At 42.6% G+C, this 19,794-nt stretch overlaps 1 protein-coding gene across 1 annotated transcript in view; it reads left to right on the forward strand.

Annotated features, from left to right (window-relative positions):
• Positions 1 to 18,932, forward strand: part of LOC307271101 (deoxycytidylate deaminase-like) — a 22,947-nt gene extending 4,015 nt beyond the window's left edge. The window contains exons 2-6 of the mRNA XM_080054977.1: positions 9,052 to 9,151; positions 15,882 to 16,023; positions 17,008 to 17,124; positions 17,490 to 17,619; positions 18,373 to 18,932. Coding sequence (XP_079911103.1) covers positions 9,052 to 9,151; positions 15,882 to 16,023; positions 17,008 to 17,124; positions 17,490 to 17,619; positions 18,373 to 18,424 — 541 coding nt within the window. The 3' untranslated portion in view covers positions 18,425 to 18,932. The remainder of the gene's footprint in view (positions 1 to 9,051; positions 9,152 to 15,881; positions 16,024 to 17,007; positions 17,125 to 17,489; positions 17,620 to 18,372) is intronic.
• Positions 18,933 to 19,794: the final 862 nt, after the last annotated feature.

The following is a 19,794-nucleotide window of genomic DNA, read 5'->3' on the forward strand; positions in this document are numbered from 1 at the left end:
TGTGTTCTAGTCCTACTGAGTGTCTCTGTGTGTTCTAGTCCTACTGAGTGTCTCTGTGTGTTCTAGTCCTACTGAGTGTGTCTCTGTGTGTTCTAGTCCTACTGAGTGTGTCTCTGTGTGTTCTAGTCCTACTGAGTGTGTCTGTGTGTTCTAGTCCTACTGAGTGTGTCTCTGTGTGTGTTCTAGTCCTACTGAGTGTGTCTCTGTGTGTGTTCTAGTCCTACTGAGTGTGTCTCTGTGTGTTCTAGTCCTACTGAGTGTGTCTGTGTGTGTGTTCTAGTCCTACTGAGTGTGTCTCTGTGTGTTCTAGTCCTACTGAGTGTGTCTGTGTGTGTGTTCTAGTCCTACTGAGTGTGTCTCTGTGTGTGTTCTAGTCCTACTGAGTGTCTCTGTGTGTTCTAGTCCTACTGAGTGTGTCTCTGTGTGTGTTCTAGTCCTACTGAGTGTGTCTGTGTGTGTGTTCTAGTCCTACTGAGTGTGTCTCTGTGTGTGTTCTAGTCCTACTGAGTGTCTCTGTGTGTTCTAGTCCTACTGAGTGTGTCTCTGTGTGTGTTCTAGTCCTACTGAGTGTGTCTCTGTGTGTGTTCTAGTCCTACTGAGTGTGTCTGTGTGTTCTAGTCCTACTGAGTGTGTCTCTGTGTGTTCTAGTCCTACTGAGTGTGTCTGTGTGTTCTAGTCCTACTGAGTGTGTCTCTGTGTGTGTGTTCTAGTCCTACTGAGTGTGTCTCTGTGTGTTCTAGTCCTACTGAGTGTGTCTCTGTGTGTGTTCTAGTCCTACTGAGTGTCTCTGTGTGTTCTAGTCCTACTGAGTGTGTCTCTGTGTGTTCTAGTCCTACTGAGTGTGTCTCTGTGTGTTCTAGTCCTACTGAGTGTCTCTGTGTGTTCTAGTCCTACTGAGTGTGTCTCTGTGTGTGTTCTAGTCCTACTGAGTGTCTCTGTGTGTTCTAGTCCTACTGAGTGTGTCTGTGTGTGTGTTCTAGTCCTACTGAGTGTGTCTCTGTGTGTTCTAGTCCTACTGAGTGTGTCTCTGTGTGTTCTAGTCCTACTGAGTGTGTCTCTGTGTGTGTGTTCTAGTCCTACTGAGTGTGTCTGTGTGTGTGTTCTAGTCCTACTGAGTGTGTCTGTGTGTTCTAGTCCTACTGAGTGTCTCTGTGTGTTCTAGTCCTACTGAGTGTGTCTGTGTGTGTGTTCTAGTCCTACTGAGTGTCTCTGTGTGTTCTAGTCCTACTGAGTGTGTCTCTGTGTGTTCTAGTCCTACTGAGTGTCTCTGTGTGTTCTAGTCCTACTGAGTGTCTCTGTGTGTTCTAGTCCTACTGAGTGTCTCTGTGTGTTCTAGTCCTACTGAGTGTCTCTGTGTGTTCTAGTCCTACTGAGTGTCTCTGTGTGTTCTAGTCCTACTGAGTGTGTCTCTGTGTGTTCTAGTCCTACTGAGTGTGTCTCTGTGTGTTCTAGTCCTACTGAGTGTGTCTGTGTGTTCTAGTCCTACTGAGTGTGTCTGTGTGTGTGTTCTAGTCCTACTGAGTGTCTCTGTGTGTTCTAGTCCTACTGAGTGTGTCTGTGTGTGTGTTCTAGTCCTACTGAGTGTCTCTGTGTGTTCTAGTCCTACTGAGTGTCTCTGTGTGTTCTAGTCCTACTGAGTGTGTCTGTGTGTTCTAGTCCTACTGAGTGTGTCTCTGTGTGTGTTCTAGTCCTACTGAGTGTGTCTCTGTGTGTTCTAGTCCTACTGAGTGTGTCTCTGTGTGTGTTCTAGTCCTACTGAGTGTGTCTCTGTGTGTTCTAGTCCTACTGAGTGTCTCTGTGTGTTCTAGTCCTACTGAGTGTGTCTCTGTGTGTGTTCTAGTCCTACTGAGTGTGTGTCTGTGTGTTCTAGTCCTACTGAGTGTCTCTGTGTGTTCTAGTCCTACTGAGTGTCTCTGTGTGTGTTCTAGTCCTTCCTGCTTTCCTACTGTGCAGACGCTTTTCTGTTTGCTCTCTCCTCCTCTTGCACTTTTTGCTTACATTCTTCTTTTTCGTCAACATAAATTTAGCAGCAGCTCCTGGATACATACAAATCAATGGGACTATAATTAATTTTATTGTAATAGATACTACAGGCATTTTTAGAAACTTTTACGACCTCCTCAACAGAACGTGAAGAGGCCTACAAACAGGACAGGCCTGTGGTGACTGTAAGCGAGGTGCTAAGCTAAAGCTAATTAGCAGCAAGATGCCTCCCTTATCAAACGAGGAGTACCAAATACTCCTACAGAGGATTACAGCACTGGAAACAAAAATGAATCGAATAGAAGTGAACGTGGAAGTGAATGGACTATGTGGGAACGACACCACTCTATCAGTGACTAAAAACAGTGGACAAGATCGAGCTAACGCACAGCTAACTAGCACCAGCAAGGCTACGAAGAAACAGAAGAACTGTGTTCAAGGCAGTGATAACCCTCCCTGGAATCGTCTTGGTGCAAAGCCAAAGAGATTGGAAAAGGGAGGACGGATAACCGGCAGGGCCGAGCGCCATGAGATGACTGATCTGGACAGCTGGCCTGCGTTATCACCTAGGCACAATGCCTCCTCAACCCCCGTGCCCCGGAGGCCGCAGCAATGGATAGCTGCCAATGGGAGACGTAACAACAAACTTCCCCAGCAAACAAGTGTGCTAGTGTCAAATAGGTTCACCCCACTGTTACAACTCCCTGGATTTCCCTCTGATGACAACACAGCAGCCTCACACCGCAAGGTAAGGCCCGAAAGCCAAGAGCCACAGAGAGAGCTAACAACCGGGCTAACCAAGCTAACAACCGGGCCTAAAACTCTAATTGTTGGAGACTTTTCTGTTAGAGATATGAAAAGCATGTTTAGTGTTCATACCAAAGTACTCTGCTATCCAAATGATATGGTATCTGACTTAGAAAAAAGAATCCTGGACATTGCAGCTGCTCACACAACTGTAAAGAACATCATTCTGCACATCGGATCTAATGATGTTGTAAAGCAGGAGTCTGAAATGTTGAAACAGGACTTTAAAGATCTCTTGAACACGGTCAGCTCACTGAAAGCTAAGGTGTATATCAGTGGTCCTCTGCCACCAATCAGAAGAGGAACTGAGAAATTCACCAGATTGCTGGCACTGACCACGTGGCTTTCAGCTGCGTGCCCCGACCATTCAGTGCATTTTATTGACAATTTTAACACTTTCTGGAACCGCAGCCAGTTTTTTAAGACAGATGGACTCTGCCTAAATAAGACAGGATTAGAAGTATTCATATCAAATGTGTTCTACGTCCTGCGCCACCCATCTGTTCGTGCCAAGGACAAGATACTGGAGAAAGCCAAAACACAGCATTGCAGCAGCGCCGAAGGACAACTGCCGGCCCCAGATGACAGCTCAGACCATGAGAGATATCAGGGCAGAGAGGAGGGGGCTCTACCCATCCCCGTCTCCCCTAGACCCCGCAGGTCATCACCAAGCCGACCTCTCTCTCCTCCTTTCTCTCCTACACTCACCCTTTCTCAATCCTCTCCTGAGCCGGAGTTCATGGAAATCGTTCGTACTCCCCGTCCTCGATGTCCATCTACCCCCCCACAACTCCCATCTACCCCCCCACAACTCCCATCTACCCCCCCACAACTCCCATCTACCCCGCCACAACTCCCATCTACCCCCCCACAACTCCCATCTACCCCCCCACAACTCCCATCTACCCCGCCACAACTCCCATCTACCCCCCCACAACTCGTCAATCTTAGCCACAGTGCCCGGCTCGTCACCCCTCCACGCACACCCCCTCGGATCTCACCGCTACGTCGTCGGCAGCAGCAGTGGGCTGCTCGTTTACGGAATAAAAGCACTTGTTGATACGAACCGGGCCGCGGCTACACAGTTACCGGCTTTGACTCACAAGATAAGCCGGGGCCCTGTTTCTCAAGGTTTACCTCAAGAAACAGGAAACTCTTAAATCCTGCAAATGTATCTAATCTGATAAGTATTCCTCTTCAGCCACAGTTGGCTGAAATAAATCGGGGTGACCATGTTTCGAACACACTAAATGTAGCTTTATTAAACATCAGATCCTTGGCAGGAAAAACATTTTTAATTAATGATCTTATTACTAGGCACAATCTTGATTTCATGTTTTTAACTGAAACTTGGTTAGACCAAGATAACAGCTCAGCTGTTCTCATAGAGTCCGCCCCCCCAAATTACAATTTTGTGAGTGAAACCAGAGTGCATAAAAAAGGCGGGGGGGTTGCTATTCTGTTTAAAGAATCTCTACAATGCAAAAAGATGTCTTATGGAAATTTTGATTCATTTGAGTATGTGGCTCTACAGTTAAATTCAGCCTCTAGAGCTAGTTTCATCAATATCTACCGGCCACCTCAATACAATACAAGCTTTTTTGATGAACTTACTGAACTGCTGTCTGTAATATGTACTGAGTTTGACTGTGTATTAATCGTCGGAGATTTCAATATTCATACTGACAAACCAGAGGATAGATGTGCGAAAGAACTGTGCTGTGTCCTTGACAACTTTGGACTAGATCAGCATGTTGACAAACCAACTCATAACAAAGGGCACACGCTGGACCTTATCATCTCCAGAGGAATGAACATTTCAGACATAACTGTGGCAGATATGGGTCCCCTCACGGACCATTCCTGTTTATTTTTTGAGAGTACAATGTCTGTGCACACAATTGATCAATCAAAAGTAATCAAAAAGCGGTATATTACAGAAAATACCAGTGAAACATTCATTCAAGCATTTTCTTCGATACCACCCCTCCCCTGTAACTCAGTTAATGAGCTTTTAGACAACTTTAATGGCAAAATTACAAGTGTTATAGATGCTATTGCGCCCATTAAGATGAAGGTTGTCTCTGGTAAGAAAAGATCTCCTTGGAGAAATGCCCCGCAGGTCAGAATAGAAAGAAGAGAGTGCCGTAAAGCAGAACGCAGGTGGCGAAAAACAAATCTCCAGGTTCATTATGACATCTTCAAAGAGAAACTGTGCACGTTTAACTCAGAACTGAGAAATGCAAGGCATTCTTTCTTTTCTGACATCATCACCAAAAACAACAACAATGCACGTGCCCTGTTTGCTACTGTCGACAGATTAACAAACCCTCCTGTGCCAGTAGCGTCTGAGCATCTTTCCACGAGGGCTTGCAATGAATTTGCCTCCTTCTTTACTGAGAAAATTCACAAAATTAGACAAGCTGTCACTGCATCAATACCAAGTTCAACATATGTGTTCCCTCATAAAATCAATTCAAATGCAATGACAGAATTTTATCTTATAAACCACAAAAACCTGGAGGACATTATACAACACCTGAACTCCTCATCCTGTTGCCTTGACATTCTGCCCACAGGCTTCTTTAAAACTGTTTTTAGCTGTATGGCCTCAGATGTTCTACAAATTGTCAACATGTCCCTTCAGACAGGTGTATTCCCACAGGCCCTGAAAACAGCAGTCATCAAGCCACTACTAAAAAAGACCAATCTAGATACATCACTCATGAAAAATTATAGGCCCATATCTAACCTACCATTCTTAAGTAAAATCATTGAAAAAGCTGTTTATCAACAGTTAAATAACTACTTAGCAATGAATAACTGCTTTGATGTCTTCCAGTCAGGATTTCGACAACACCACAGTACTGAGACTGCTCTGGTTAAGGTCCTCAATGACATCCACTTAAACACAGACAGTGGCAAAAGTTCTGTCTTAGTTTTACTGGACCTCAGTGCCGCTTTTGACACAGTTGACCACAGCATATTACTAGATCGACTAGCAAACTGGGTTGGACTTTCTGGAACTGTACTAAGCTGGTTTGAATCCTACTTAAAGGATAGAGACTACTATGTGTCAATAGGCAATTTCACATCTGAGCGGACAAATATTGAATGCGGGGTCCCCCAAGGTTCCATTCTTGGCCCTCTTCTATTTAACATCTATATGCTCCCACTAGCTCAGATTATGAATAAGAACAAATTATGCTACCATAATTATGCAGACGACACACAAATTTACATAACCATATCACCAGGAGACTACAGTCCGATACAGGCACTGAGTAAGTGCATTGAACAAATCAATGATTGGATGTGCCAAAATTTCCTTCAATTAAACAACGATAAAACTGAAGTAATTGTCTTTGGTGCCAAAGATGAACAATTAAAAGTCAGCGCACAGCTTACATCCGTTATGTTAGAAGCCACACCCCAAGCCAGAAATCTTGGTGTTGTTGTAGACTCCGACTTGAATTTCAAGAAACACATAAAATCAATTAATAAATCAGCCTACTACCACCTAAAAAACATATCAAGAATTAAAGGGCTTATGTCTCAGCAAGACTTAGAAAAACTTGTCCATGCATTTATCTTTAGTAGACTTGACTACTGTAACAGTGTCCTTGCTGGCCTTCCAAAAAAATCTATCAGACAGCTTCAGCTAATTCAGAACGCTGCTGCTCGAGTCCTCACTAGGACCAAAAAAGTGGATCACATTACCCCAGTTCTGAGGTCTTTACACTGGCTTCCAGTCACTCAAAGAATTGATTTCAAAATACTGATGTTGGTTTATAAAGCACTAAATGGTTTAGGGCCAAAATACATTACTGATATGCTGATAAGTTATGAACCGTCCAGAGCCCTTAGGTCGTCTGGGACAGGTCTACTTACAGTCCCTAGAGTTAGGACTAAACGAGGAGAAGCAGCTTTTAGTTTTTATGCACCAACAATCTGGAACAAACTCCCAGAGAACTTGAGGTGTGCTGCAACTCTCAGTTCTTTTAAATCGAGTCTGAAGACTTTTTTGTTTCCATTTTAACCTGCAATTTTCATTCTATTTGCTTCTTTTATTAAATCCAGTTTTCATGTTTTTATTTTTTTTATTTTTTATTTGCTTCTTTTAATCGCTTTTAAATGTTTTATAATGTGTTTTATGTATTCTAATCTTGCCCCTGTAAAGCACTTTGAGTGGCCTTGTGTCTGAATTGTGCTATATAAATAAACTTGCCTTGCCTTGCCTTGCCTTGTGTGTTCTAGTCCTACTGAGTGTGTCTCTGTGTGTGTTCTAGTCCTACTGAGTGTCTCTGTGTGTTCTAGTCCTACTGAGTGTGTCTGTGTGTGTGTTCTAGTCCTACTGAGTGTGTCTCTGTGTGTTCTAGTCCTACTGAGTGTGTCTCTGTGTGTTCTAGTCCTACTGAGTGTGTCTCTGTGTGTGTGTTCTAGTCCTACTGAGTGTGTCTGTGTGTGTGTTCTAGTCCTACTGAGTGTGTCTGTGTGTTCTAGTCCTACTGAGTGTCTCTGTGTGTTCTAGTCCTACTGAGTGTGTCTGTGTGTGTGTTCTAGTCCTACTGAGTGTCTCTGTGTGTTCTAGTCCTACTGAGTGTGTCTCTGTGTGTTCTAGTCCTACTGAGTGTCTCTGTGTGTTCTAGTCCTACTGAGTGTCTCTGTGTGTTCTAGTCCTACTGAGTGTCTCTGTGTGTTCTAGTCCTACTGAGTGTCTCTGTGTGTTCTAGTCCTACTGAGTGTCTCTGTGTGTTCTAGTCCTACTGAGTGTGTCTCTGTGTGTTCTAGTCCTACTGAGTGTGTCTCTGTGTGTTCTAGTCCTACTGAGTGTGTCTGTGTGTTCTAGTCCTACTGAGTGTGTCTGTGTGTGTGTTCTAGTCCTACTGAGTGTCTCTGTGTGTTCTAGTCCTACTGAGTGTGTCTGTGTGTGTGTTCTAGTCCTACTGAGTGTCTCTGTGTGTTCTAGTCCTACTGAGTGTCTCTGTGTGTTCTAGTCCTACTGAGTGTGTCTGTGTGTTCTAGTCCTACTGAGTGTGTCTCTGTGTGTGTTCTAGTCCTACTGAGTGTGTCTCTGTGTGTTCTAGTCCTACTGAGTGTGTCTCTGTGTGTGTTCTAGTCCTACTGAGTGTGTCTCTGTGTGTTCTAGTCCTACTGAGTGTCTCTGTGTGTTCTAGTCCTACTGAGTGTGTCTCTGTGTGTGTTCTAGTCCTACTGAGTGTGTGTCTGTGTGTTCTAGTCCTACTGAGTGTCTCTGTGTGTTCTAGTCCTACTGAGTGTCTCTGTGTGTGTTCTAGTCCTACTGAGTGTATCTGTGTGTGTTCTAGTCCTACTGAGTGTCTCTGTGTGTGTTCTAGTCCTACTGAGTGTCTCTGTGTGTTCTAGTCCTACTGAGTGTCTCTGTGTGTGTTCTAGTCCTACTGAGTGTATCTGTGTGTGTTCTAGTCCTACTGAGTGTCTCTGTGTGTTCTAGTCCTACTGAGTGTCTCTGTGTGTGTTCTAGTCCTACTGAGTGTGTCTCTGTGTGTGTTCTAGTCCTACTGAGTGTGTCTCTGTGTGTTCTAGTCCTACTGAGTGTCTCTGTGTGTTCTAGTCCTACTGAGTGTCTCTGTGTGTTCTAGTCCTACTGAGTGTGTCTCTGTGTGTTCTAGTCCTACTGAGTGTGTCTGTGTGTTCTAGTCCTACTGAGTGTGTCTCTGTGTGTTCTAGTCCTACTGAGTGTCTCTGTGTGTTCTAGTCCTACTGAGTGTGTCTCTGTGTGTGTTCTAGTCCTACTGAGTGTGTCTGTGTGTTCTAGTCCTACTGAGTGTGTCTGTGTGTTCTAGTCCTACTGAGTGTATCTGTGTGTTCTAGTCCTACTGAGTGTATCTGTGTGTTCTAGTCCTACTGAGTGTCTCTGTGTGTTCTAGTCCTACTGAGTGTCTGTGTGTGTGTTCTAGTCCTACTGAGTGTGTCTCTGTGTGTTCTAGTCCTACTGAGTGTGTCTCTGTGTGTGTTCTAGTCCTACTGAGTGTGTCTCTGTGTGTTCTAGTCCTACTGAGTGTGTCTCTGTGTGTTCTAGTCCTACTGAGTGTCTCTGTGTGTGTTCTAGTCCTACTGAGTGTGTCTGTGTGTGTTCTAGTCCTACTGAGTGTCTCTGTGTGTTCTAGTCCTACTGAGTGTGTCTGTGTGTTCTAGTCCTACTGAGTGTCTCTGTGTGTTCTAGTCCTACTGAGTGTGTCTGTGTGTTCTAGTCCTACTGAGTGTGTCTCTGTGTTCTAGTGGCCCAACCCAGCCCAGAGACGTCTACCTGGAATCTGAGCGCTACTTCATGGCTGTAGCTCTCCTGTCTGCAAAAAGGAGCAGAGACCCAAGCACACAGGTGTGTGTGTGTGTGTGTGTGTGTGTGTGTGTGTGTGTGTGTGCGCGCGCGCGCGTGTGTGTGTGTGTGTGTGCGCGTGCGTGTGTGTGTGTGATGTTGTAAAGACGTCTACCACAAAATAATTTAACATGACTTTATTTTATAAAATGTTTATATATTGTTATTCTTTTTATGACAAGACATGTACAATTGTACATGTACATCTGTTTTCCTGCTTTCCTACTGTGCAGACGCTTTTCTGCTTGCTCTCTCCTCCTCTTGCACTTTTTGCTTACATTCTTAATTTTCCTCGATAATAAATTTAGCAGCAGGTCCTGGATACATACAAATCAAAGGGACTGTAATTTATTTTTACTTTTATAGATACTACAGGCATTTTTGGACACTGTTACGACCTTCTCAATAGAACGTGAGGGGGGGCCTAACAACAGGACAAGCCTGTTGTGACTGGAAGCGAGGCGCTAAGCTAAAGCTAATTAGCAGCAAGATGCCTCCCTTATCTAACGAGGACTATCAAATACTCCTACAGAGGATTACAGCACTGGAAACAAAAATTAATCGAATAGAAATGAACATTGATGTGAATGGACTATGTGGGAACGACACCACTCTATCAGTGACTTTAAATGGTGGACAAGATCGAGCTAACGCACAGCTAACTAGCACCGACAAGGCTATGAAGAAACAAAAGGGCCGTGTCCAGGTTAGTGATAACCCTCCCTGGAATCGTCTTGGTGGAAGGCCAAAGAGATTGGAACAGGGAGGACAGATAACCGGCAGGGCCGAGCACCATGAGATGACTGATCTGGATGGCTGGCCTGCGTTATCACTCAGGCACGGTGCCTCCTCAACCCCCGCGCCTCGGAGGCCGCAGCAATGGATTACTGCAAGGGAGAGAGGTAACAACAACAAACTTCCACAGCAAACAAGTGTGCAAGTGTCGAACCGGTTTACTCCACTGATGCAAGTCCCTGGATTTCCCTCTGATGACCAAGATAGCATAGCGCCTTCACACAACAAGGTAAGGCCCGAAAGCCAAGAGCCACAGAGAGAGCTAACAAACGGGCTAACCAAGCTAACGACCGGGCCTGAAACCCTGATTGTTGGAGACTTTTCTGTTAGAGATATGAAAAGCATGTTTAGTGTTGATACCAAAGTACTCTGCTAAATGATATGGTGTCGGACCTAGAAGAGAGAATCCTGGAAATTGCAGCTGCACACACAACTGTAAAGAACATCATTCTGCACATCGGGTCAAATGATGTTGTAAAACAAGAGTCTGAAATGTTGAAACAGGACTTTAAGAATCTCCTGAACACGGTCAGCTCACTGAATGCTGAGGTGTTTATCAGTGGTCCTCTGCCACCAATCAGAAGAGGACCTGAGCGATTCACTAGACTGTTAGCACTGAACACGTGGCTTTCAACTGCGTGCCCTGACCACTTTTATTGACAATTTTAACATTTTCTGGAACCGCAAGCAGCTTTTTAAGACAGATGGACTTTGTCTAAATAAGGCTGGAGTCAAACTATTCACATCCAACGTAATGTACGTCCTACGTCACCAATCTGTTCGTGCCAAGGACAAGGCCCAGGAGAAGAAGATAACACAGCGTACCAGCAACGCCGAAGGACAACTGCCGGCCCCAGATGACAGCTCAGACCAGGAGAGATATCAGGGCAGAGAGGAGGGGGCTCCACCCATCCCCGTCTCCCCTGGACCACGCAGGTCAACACCAAGCCGACCTCTCTCTCCTCGTTTCTCTCCTACAAACACCCTTTCTCCATCCTCTCCTGATCTGGGATTTAAGGAAATCATATGTACCCCCAGCAGTCAACGTCCCCCTCAACTCGCCAATCTAAGCCACAGCGCCCGGCTCTTCACCCCGCCATGCAAACCCCCTCTGATCCCACCGCGACGTCATCATCATCAGGCTAGGGAGACTGATGATGTCAGCACTTGTTGATATGTGCCGGGCCGCGGCTACATAGTTAACGCCTACGACTCACAGGATAAGCTGGGGCCCTGTTTCTCAAAGTGTATCTCAAGTAACAGGAAACTCTTAAATCCTGTAAATGTATCAAATCTGATAAGCATTCCTCTTCAGCCACAGTCGGCTGAAATAAATCGGGCTGACAATGCTTCGAACACACTAAATTTAGCTTTATTAAACATCAGATCCTTGGCAGGTAAAACATTTTTAATTAATGATCTTATTACTAGGCACACTCTTAATTTTATGTTTTTAACTGAAACTTGGTTAGACCAAGATAACAGCTCAGCTGTTCTCATAGAGTCCGCTCCCGCAAATTACAATTTTGTGAGTGAATCCAGAGTGCATAAAAAAGGAGGCGGGGTTGCTATTCTGTTTAAAGAATCTCTACAATGCAAAAAGATGTTTTATGGAAATTTTGATTCATTTGAGTATGTGGCTCTACAGTTAAATTCAGCCTCTAGAGCTAGTTTCATCAATATCTACCGGCCACCACAATACAATGCAAGCTTTTTTGATGAACTTACTGAACTGCTGTCTGTAATATGTACTGAGTTTGACTGTGTATTAATCGTCGGAGATTTCAATATTCATACTGACAAACCAGAGGACAGATGTGCGAAAGAACTGTGCTGTGTCCTTGACAACTTTAGACTAAATCAGCATGTTGACAAACCAACTCATAACAAAGGGCACACGCTGGACCTTATCATTTCCAGAGGAATGAACATTTCAGACATAACAGTGGCAGATACAGTGTTGTGCGAAAGTTTGTGAACCCCTTGAGCCTTTTGGAATTTTATTTATTTTAACCATTATTAATTAATTTTTTTCAATACCAGTATTTTTTATATGAAATAACAGATGTTTGTTTATCAATTCAACATTTTTATTTTCCAGAAATGAATTGTTAAAATAGATGAAACAAATTATTTGACAAATGTTGTATGTGCAAAAGTTTGTGAACCCTAAGCTGCATTGCTTAAATCGAGCAAGGTAAACACAATCATGTGGGCCAAACTGATTGATGAAATAGACCAATGTAGTGACAGATCTTTAGGGAAGAAATTGGGCGCCACTAGATAAAACAAAGATAAAACCAGGTCAGTTTAGGCTCACCAAACTGAACCCATACAGGTCAGACATGCTCAAAGGGGAAACAATCTCATAGGATCTCAGGAATAGAGTTTTGATGCTGCACATTTGTCTGGGGACAGCTATACATTCGTATAAAAAAGTTTGAGCTCCATCGGCCCACCGTGAGGCAAATCATCTACAAATGGAGAGCTTTAAGAGTGACTGAACATCTGCCTAGAAGTGGACTTCCTTCAAAAATATCTTCAAGCACCACAAGAAAAGGGATTTTTTAGTTAAAAGCCAACCCACACATTACATCTGGAGATTTGCAGACCATTTGACACCACCGTTCTTCACTTGGGAGAAGGTTCTGTTGGTGGTAGGCAGAGTTGCGTTTTTGCCCAAACATGGCGGTTTTGTTTATGACCAAACAGATCAATTTTGGACTAATCTGTCCACGGAATAAGACTTCAGGTATCTCCAGGTGCTCTCTGGCAAAGCTGTGACAAGCAGTTTTGTTCTTTTTTGAGAGCAGAGGCTTCTTCAGCAACCCTCCCTTGAAAGCCATGTTGACTGAGTTTTCTTCTTATTGTGGAACCATGCACATCTGTCCCAGATGTTGCAAGAGAGGTATGCAAATCACTAGATGTAATGTGTGGGTTGGCTTTTAACTAAAAAAACACTTTTCTTGTGGCGCTTGAAGATATTTTTGAAGGAAGTCCACTTCTAGGCAGATGTTCAGTCACTCTTAAAGCTCTCCGTTTGAAGATGATTTGCCTCACGGTGGACCGATGGAGCTCAAACTTTTTTTGAATTAATTTATAGCTGTCCCCAGACAAATGTGCAGCATCACAACTCTATTCCTGAGATCTTCTGAGATTTTTTTCCCTTTTAGCATGTCTGACCTGTATGGGTTCAGTTTAGTGAGCCTAAACTGACCTGGTTTTATCTTTGTTTTATTTAGTGGCGCCCAATTTCTTCCCTAAAGATCTGTCACTACATTGGTCTATTTCATCAATCAGTTTGGCCCACCTGGTTGTGTTTACCTTGCTCGATTTAAGCAATGCAGCTTAGGGTTCACAAACTTTTGCACATACAACATTTGTCAAATAATTTGTTTTATCTATTTTAACAATTGATTTCTGGAAAATAAAAATGTTGAATTGATAAACAAACATCTGTTATTTCATATAAAAAATACTGGTATTGAAAAAAATGTATTAATAATGGTTAACATAAATAAAATTCCAAAAGGCTCAAGGGGTTCACAAACTTTCGCACAACACTGTATGGGTCCCCTCACGGACCATTCCTGTTTATTTTTTGAGAGTAAAATGTCTGTGCACATAATTGATCAATCAAAAGTAATCAAAAAGCGGTATATTGCAGAAAATACCAGTGAAACATTCATTCAAGCATTTTCTTTAATACCACCCCTCCCCTGTAACTCAGTTAAGGAGCTCTTAGACAACTTTAACGGCAAACTTACAAGTGTTATAGATGCTATTGCGCCCACTAAGATGAAGGTTGTCTCTGGTAAGAAAAGATCTCCTTGGAGAAATGCCCCGCAGGTCAGAATAGAAAGAAGAGAGTGCCGTAAAGCAGAACGCAGGTGGCGAAAAACAAATCTCCAGGTTCATTATGACATCTTCAAAGAGAAACTGTGCACGTTTAACTCAGAACTGAGAAATGCAAGGCAGTCTTTCTTTTCTGACATCATCACCAAAAACAACAACAATGCACGTGCCCTGTTTGCTACTGTCGACAGATTAACAAACCCTCCTGTGCCAGTAGCGTCTGAGCATCTTTCCACGAGGGCCTGCAATGAATTTGCCTCCTTCTTTACTGAGAAAATTCACAAAATTAGACAAGCTGTCACTGCATCAATACCAAGTTCAACATATGTGTTCCCTCTTAAAATCAATTCAAATGCAATGACAGAATTTTATCTTATAAACCACAAAAACCTGGAGGACATTATACAACACCTGAACTCCTCATCCTGTTGCCTTGACATTCTGCCCACAGGCTTCTTTAAAACTGTTTTTAGCTGTATGGCCTCAGATGTTCTACAAATTGTCAACATGTCCCTTCAGACAGGTGTATTCCCACAGGCCCTGAAAACAGCAGTCATCAAGCCACTCCTAAAAAAGAACAATCTAGATACATCACTCATGAAAAATTATAGGCCCATATCTAACCTACCATTTTTAAGTAAAATCATTGAAAAAGCTGTTTATCAACAGCTAAATAACTACTTAGCAATGAATAACTGCTTTGATGTCTTCCAGTCAGGATTTCGACAACACCACAGCACTGAGACTGCTCTGGTGAAGGTCCTCAATGACATCCATTTAAACACAGACAGTGGCAAAAGTTCTGTCTTAGTTTTACTGGATCTCAGTGCCGCTTTTGACACAGTTGACCACAGCATATTACTAGATCGACTAGCAAACTGGGTTGGACTTTCTGGAACTGTACTAAGCTGGTTTGAATCCTACTTAAAGGATAGAGACTACTATGTGTCAATAGGCAATTTCACATCTGAGCGGACAAATATTGAATGCGGGGTCCCCCAAGGTTCCATTCTTGGCCCTCTTCTATTTAACATCTACATGCTCCCACTAGCTCAGATTATGAATAAGAACAAATTATGCTACCATAATTATGCAGACGACACACAAATTTACATAACCATATCACCAGGAGACTACAGTCCGATACAGGCACTGAGTAAGTGCATTGAACAAATCAATGATTGGATGTGCCAAAATGTCCTTCAATTAAACAACGATAAAACTGAAGTAATTGTCTTTGGTGCCAAAGATGAACAATTAAAAGTCAGCGCACAGCTTACATCCGTTATGTTAGAAGCCACACCCCAAGCCAGAAATCTTGGTGTTGTTGTAGACTCCGACTTGAATTTCAAGAAACACATAAAATCAATTAATAAGTCAGCCAACTACCACCTAAAAAACATATCAAGAATTAAAGGGCTTATGTCTCAGCAAGATTTAGAAAAACTTGTCCATGCATTTAGTAGACTTGACTACTGTAACAGTGTCGTTGCAGGCCTTCCAAAAAAATCTATCAGACAGATTCAGCTAATTCAGAACGCTGCTGCTCGAGTCCTCACTAGGACCAAAAAGGTGGATCACATTACCCCAGTTCTGAGGTCTTTACACTGGCTTCCAGTCACTCAAAGAATTGATTTCAAAATACTGATGTTGGTTTATAAAGCACTAAATGGTTTAGGACCAAAATACATTACTGATCTGCTGATACGTTATGAACCGTCCAGAGCCCTTAGGTCGTCTGGGACAGGTCTACTTACAGTCCCTAGAGTTAGGACCAAACAAGGAGAAGCAGCTTTTAGTTATTATGCACCAAAAATCTGGAACAAACTCCCAGAGAACTTGAGGTCTGCTGCAACTCTCAGTTCTTTTAAATCGAGTCTGAAGACTTTTTTGTTTCCATTTTAACCTGCAATTTTCATTTTATTTGCTTCTTTTATTCGCTTTTAAATGTTTTATGTATTTTAATCTTGCCCCTGTAAAGCACTTTGAGTGGCCTTGTGTCTGAATTGTGCTATAGAAATAAACTTGCCTTGCCTTGCCTTGAATTGCAGTAATTGAATTTTTTTTAATTTTTCATGTGCAGGTGGGGGCGTGCGTAGTGAACCAGGAGAAGAAGGTTGTTGGTGTTGGTTACAATAAAATGCCCAATGGATGTGAGGACAAAGGGCTACCATGGGCACGCGATGATCCTGACAAAGACGAGCTCAAGACAAAATACATCTATGGTGAGAATACATGGGCGCACACACTCACTGCTTTTTCATAGCTTTAATTTTGTGAATCTTGGCAATTTGGTTAAATGTATTTAATTTTTATTTTCCAAACATTTTTAAGAACAAGAATTGACACAAACCGAAAGTTCCTCGTAGACACTTTAAAAAGACATATTTCTTTCTCTCCCATGGTCCTACTTCACCTTCGTATATCTGCCAGACAACCTTATTAATCCTCAAAGTAATCATATAGTATTTAAAGTATCAACAAGGAACTTTTTTCTCATTTTTCCTCATTTTTCCTCTAATGATCATAAATTACATGTAACAGCAAACGAGACCATCAGTGCAAAGAATGCTATTTTTATATAGTTTTTCTTAATGCCTTTGTCAAGAGTACGCTCACCCAGGAACAACAGCTGGCGTGGTAAAAACACTACTGCTTTTGTCCAAAGGGGGCGCAAGGATTTACACAAACTGAAAGTTCCTCAGAGCACCTTTAATGTATAAATCAAGCCCCAACCTCAGCGATTTTTACCAGCATCCAATAAGGAAGTGACCACAACTGTAGTAACCAGGAAGTGCCACTGGGGGGTGGTGCCAAGACTCAGCCATTTTTCTTTGACTCACTTGTTAGACAGGCCGTTTTCAAAGTCTTATTAAACCTATTTACAGCCTGGTCCACAAAACCATTTTAGTCTGTATGTTTAGGTCATATCTCCATGACAACACTGAGGGGGGTGAATTTTTTTGGACCACGCTAGTTTTTATTCTTTTGGAGGTTAAAATGTATTGGCGCGATCTCTTGAGTGACAGCTCTCCGCCCGTTGTCCCTCACTTTGCCTCGGAGGTATACGTCAGCAATCTCCCTCCCCCCTCACAAAATGGCGACGCGCACAAACCAGGATTATTGGATGCCGTGTGAATAACTGAGGTCAGCCCGGATGCTACATCCATATTATTTACTATCTATGGTATAAATGCATGTCCCCCCAGTTTGCCATGCTGAGCTGAATGCCATAGTGGACTCACGCGGAGCTGATCTGAAAGGCTGTTCCCTCTACACCACTCTCTACCCCTGCAACGAGTCTTCCAAGATCATCATTCAGAGCGGTGGGTGATGCCAGCAACCACACACACCCACACTCACACACACACACACACACACCCACACACACACACACACACACACACACACACACACACACACACACACACACACATACACACACACACACACACACAAGAATGCTATTTTTTATATAGTTTTTCTTAATGCCTTTGTCATGGGTATACGCTCACCCAGGAACAACAGCTGGCGTAGTAAAAACACTACCACTTTTGTCCAAAGGGGGGCGCTAGAATGAACACACTGAAAGTTCCTCATAGACACTTTAAAGCACTTAGGGGGCGCCAAAAACACAAAAAGTCCATATCTCCTAATCTGAAATACATCTAATCATTGTCTCTCTTTCCAGGTATTACTGAGGTGATCTATCTCTCTGATAAGTACAAGGCCGATCCAGAGATGGTGGATTCCAAAAAGACGCTTGAGCTAAAGACAAAAGCTTCCAAAAAGATGCTCGAATTGGCAGGAGTCCAAACCAGGTGAGCTACTTTCCTTTAATTCACTGTGTCCAATTAAACAGATAGCCATTCATTCCTGATAATGTGACACCTCGAAGGGCATTAAAGGTGCTGTAAGCGGAATGGTTCTTTTAGCTAACTTCCTGTCAGTCACTGCAGTTAGCAGTCCCCTCGCTCGTCCCTACGTCACCACATTAATGCACTGCGGTCTTCAAACAGCGAGTTATCTAGCATCATCTCAGATCCATAAGTGGATAAAAACCATCAAAACAGACATTGGGAAGGATTTTTACCTGCTCCGCCATTGTAGGCGCTTAAACATTCACCCATCTGTCGCTCTGGCGTGCACTGGCAGTAAAACGGGTGCCGGTTTGTAGCGTTCTCTCTTCTGATTGGATATTAATTTTGGGAATACTCCAATAAGTTTATTTGTCGATTAAAGAGCGATTTTACACTTATATTAACATAAATAAACCGCTTACTTCACCTTTAACCCTTAAAATGCTCAAGTGCTAATCAATCTGCTAAAGAATGCTAATAAACACTAATGAAAACTCTTAAAGGTGTAGTAAGTGATTCTGGAGAACGCTTGTTGTCAGAATAACTGTTTGTCAAAATCAGTGAATATTTCATCATGAAAGAAAATCAAGTGTTACTGTAATACACAGCCTAGACTCTGTAAACTGTGCATCACGAGGAGACATTCACTGATTTAGACAAAATTATGTTTTCTGTGTGTTACCGTAGACTCAGGTGTTTTTTGTCTTTTTCCAGGAAGTTCAACACCGAAGATAAAAAGCTTGAGATCGATTTCACCGTGCAGTGAAAATGCAAACGGCTCAACTTTCTCCTCTGTCCTCTTTGTCAATTTCACTCTCGTTTGCAGTTTTTCTTTCCTCCATGTAACTAACTCCCTTTCTTACCGGGAATTTAGGCCTACATGAATATTTTAGTCTTATTTTAGGTCAATAAAACCAGTTAGCATCAACACTTAGTCTTATCTTTACCCACTATTAAGAGTCTTCCTACTGTGTGCATCTGGGTTTTTCCACTTTTTTTGCTTTTAATTACAAGTGAAAATCCTGCTTTTATTAGTTTAAAAAACATATTCAAGCCTTCATGCCATTAAGTCTAGAGACACTGCAGCTGAACAGGGTAAGATCTTAACTTACAGATATCATCATGAAGCTTTACCAGTCGATTACTGACATTTAAATAATTACTTTAAATTTGTAACATCCAACTAATTATGAGTAGCCTACATTTGCATTTATTTTAACAGCTCAAATCTGGATGTTTGATGAAGCCAGAGCCCTTTGGTTTATACTGGTAAGAAGAAGAAATGTTATGGAAGGAAAATAGACCTTAACCTCTAAATTCACCTGTTGTCTCCTGCAGTGTCTCGCATTAAGATGAATGTAAGTTGTCCTTTGTCTGTGTTTTATAACAAACTGTTACATCATCGTATGTGTGTGTTGACTTAAGACATAAAGTTTGACATTTAAACTACACAATGTAGTTGGTCTGTTTTGTTCATTTGCCTTGTGGAAAAGAGTTGTGTTCAGTGTGCCATGTGTGCTACTGTAATCAGGGTTGAATATCAGACAGACATACAGACAGACAGACAGACAGACAGACACATAGACAGACAGACAGACAGACACATAGACAGACAGAAACACACACACACATACACACAGACAGACAGACACACACAGACAGACACACAGACAGACAGACACACACACACAGACAGACACACAGACACACACTCACCCACACACACACACACACACAGACAGACAGACACATAGACAGACAGACACTCACACACACATGCTGCTGCATGGATTTTACTAGGAAGTCCAAGAGATTCTAAGAAGTGAGGCTCAGATGGGATCAAACTAAATTAAACAGGGCAGAGTTTAGGCTCTGTAAACTGGTGTGTAAACAAAGGGGGCCACCGTAGCTATAGCAACATGCCCGTTTACAGAGCCTAGGCTGTGTATTAACACTGGATTTATTTTCAGCACACACAGTACAGACAGGTAGCGGATCATGTCAAGTCAAGTCAAGTCAAATTTATTTATAAAGCACATTTACAAACAGCGGGTACTGCCCCAAAGTGCTGTACAGGTTAAATAATAATAAAATAATCCACATTTATTACAAATAAGAAACCAAAAGAAAACACAT

Source organism: Ammodytes marinus (assembly GCF_949987685.1).
Source record: "Ammodytes marinus genome assembly, contig: scaffold_72, whole genome shotgun sequence".
Taxonomy (NCBI): Eukaryota; Metazoa; Chordata; class Actinopteri; order Uranoscopiformes; family Ammodytidae; genus Ammodytes; species Ammodytes marinus.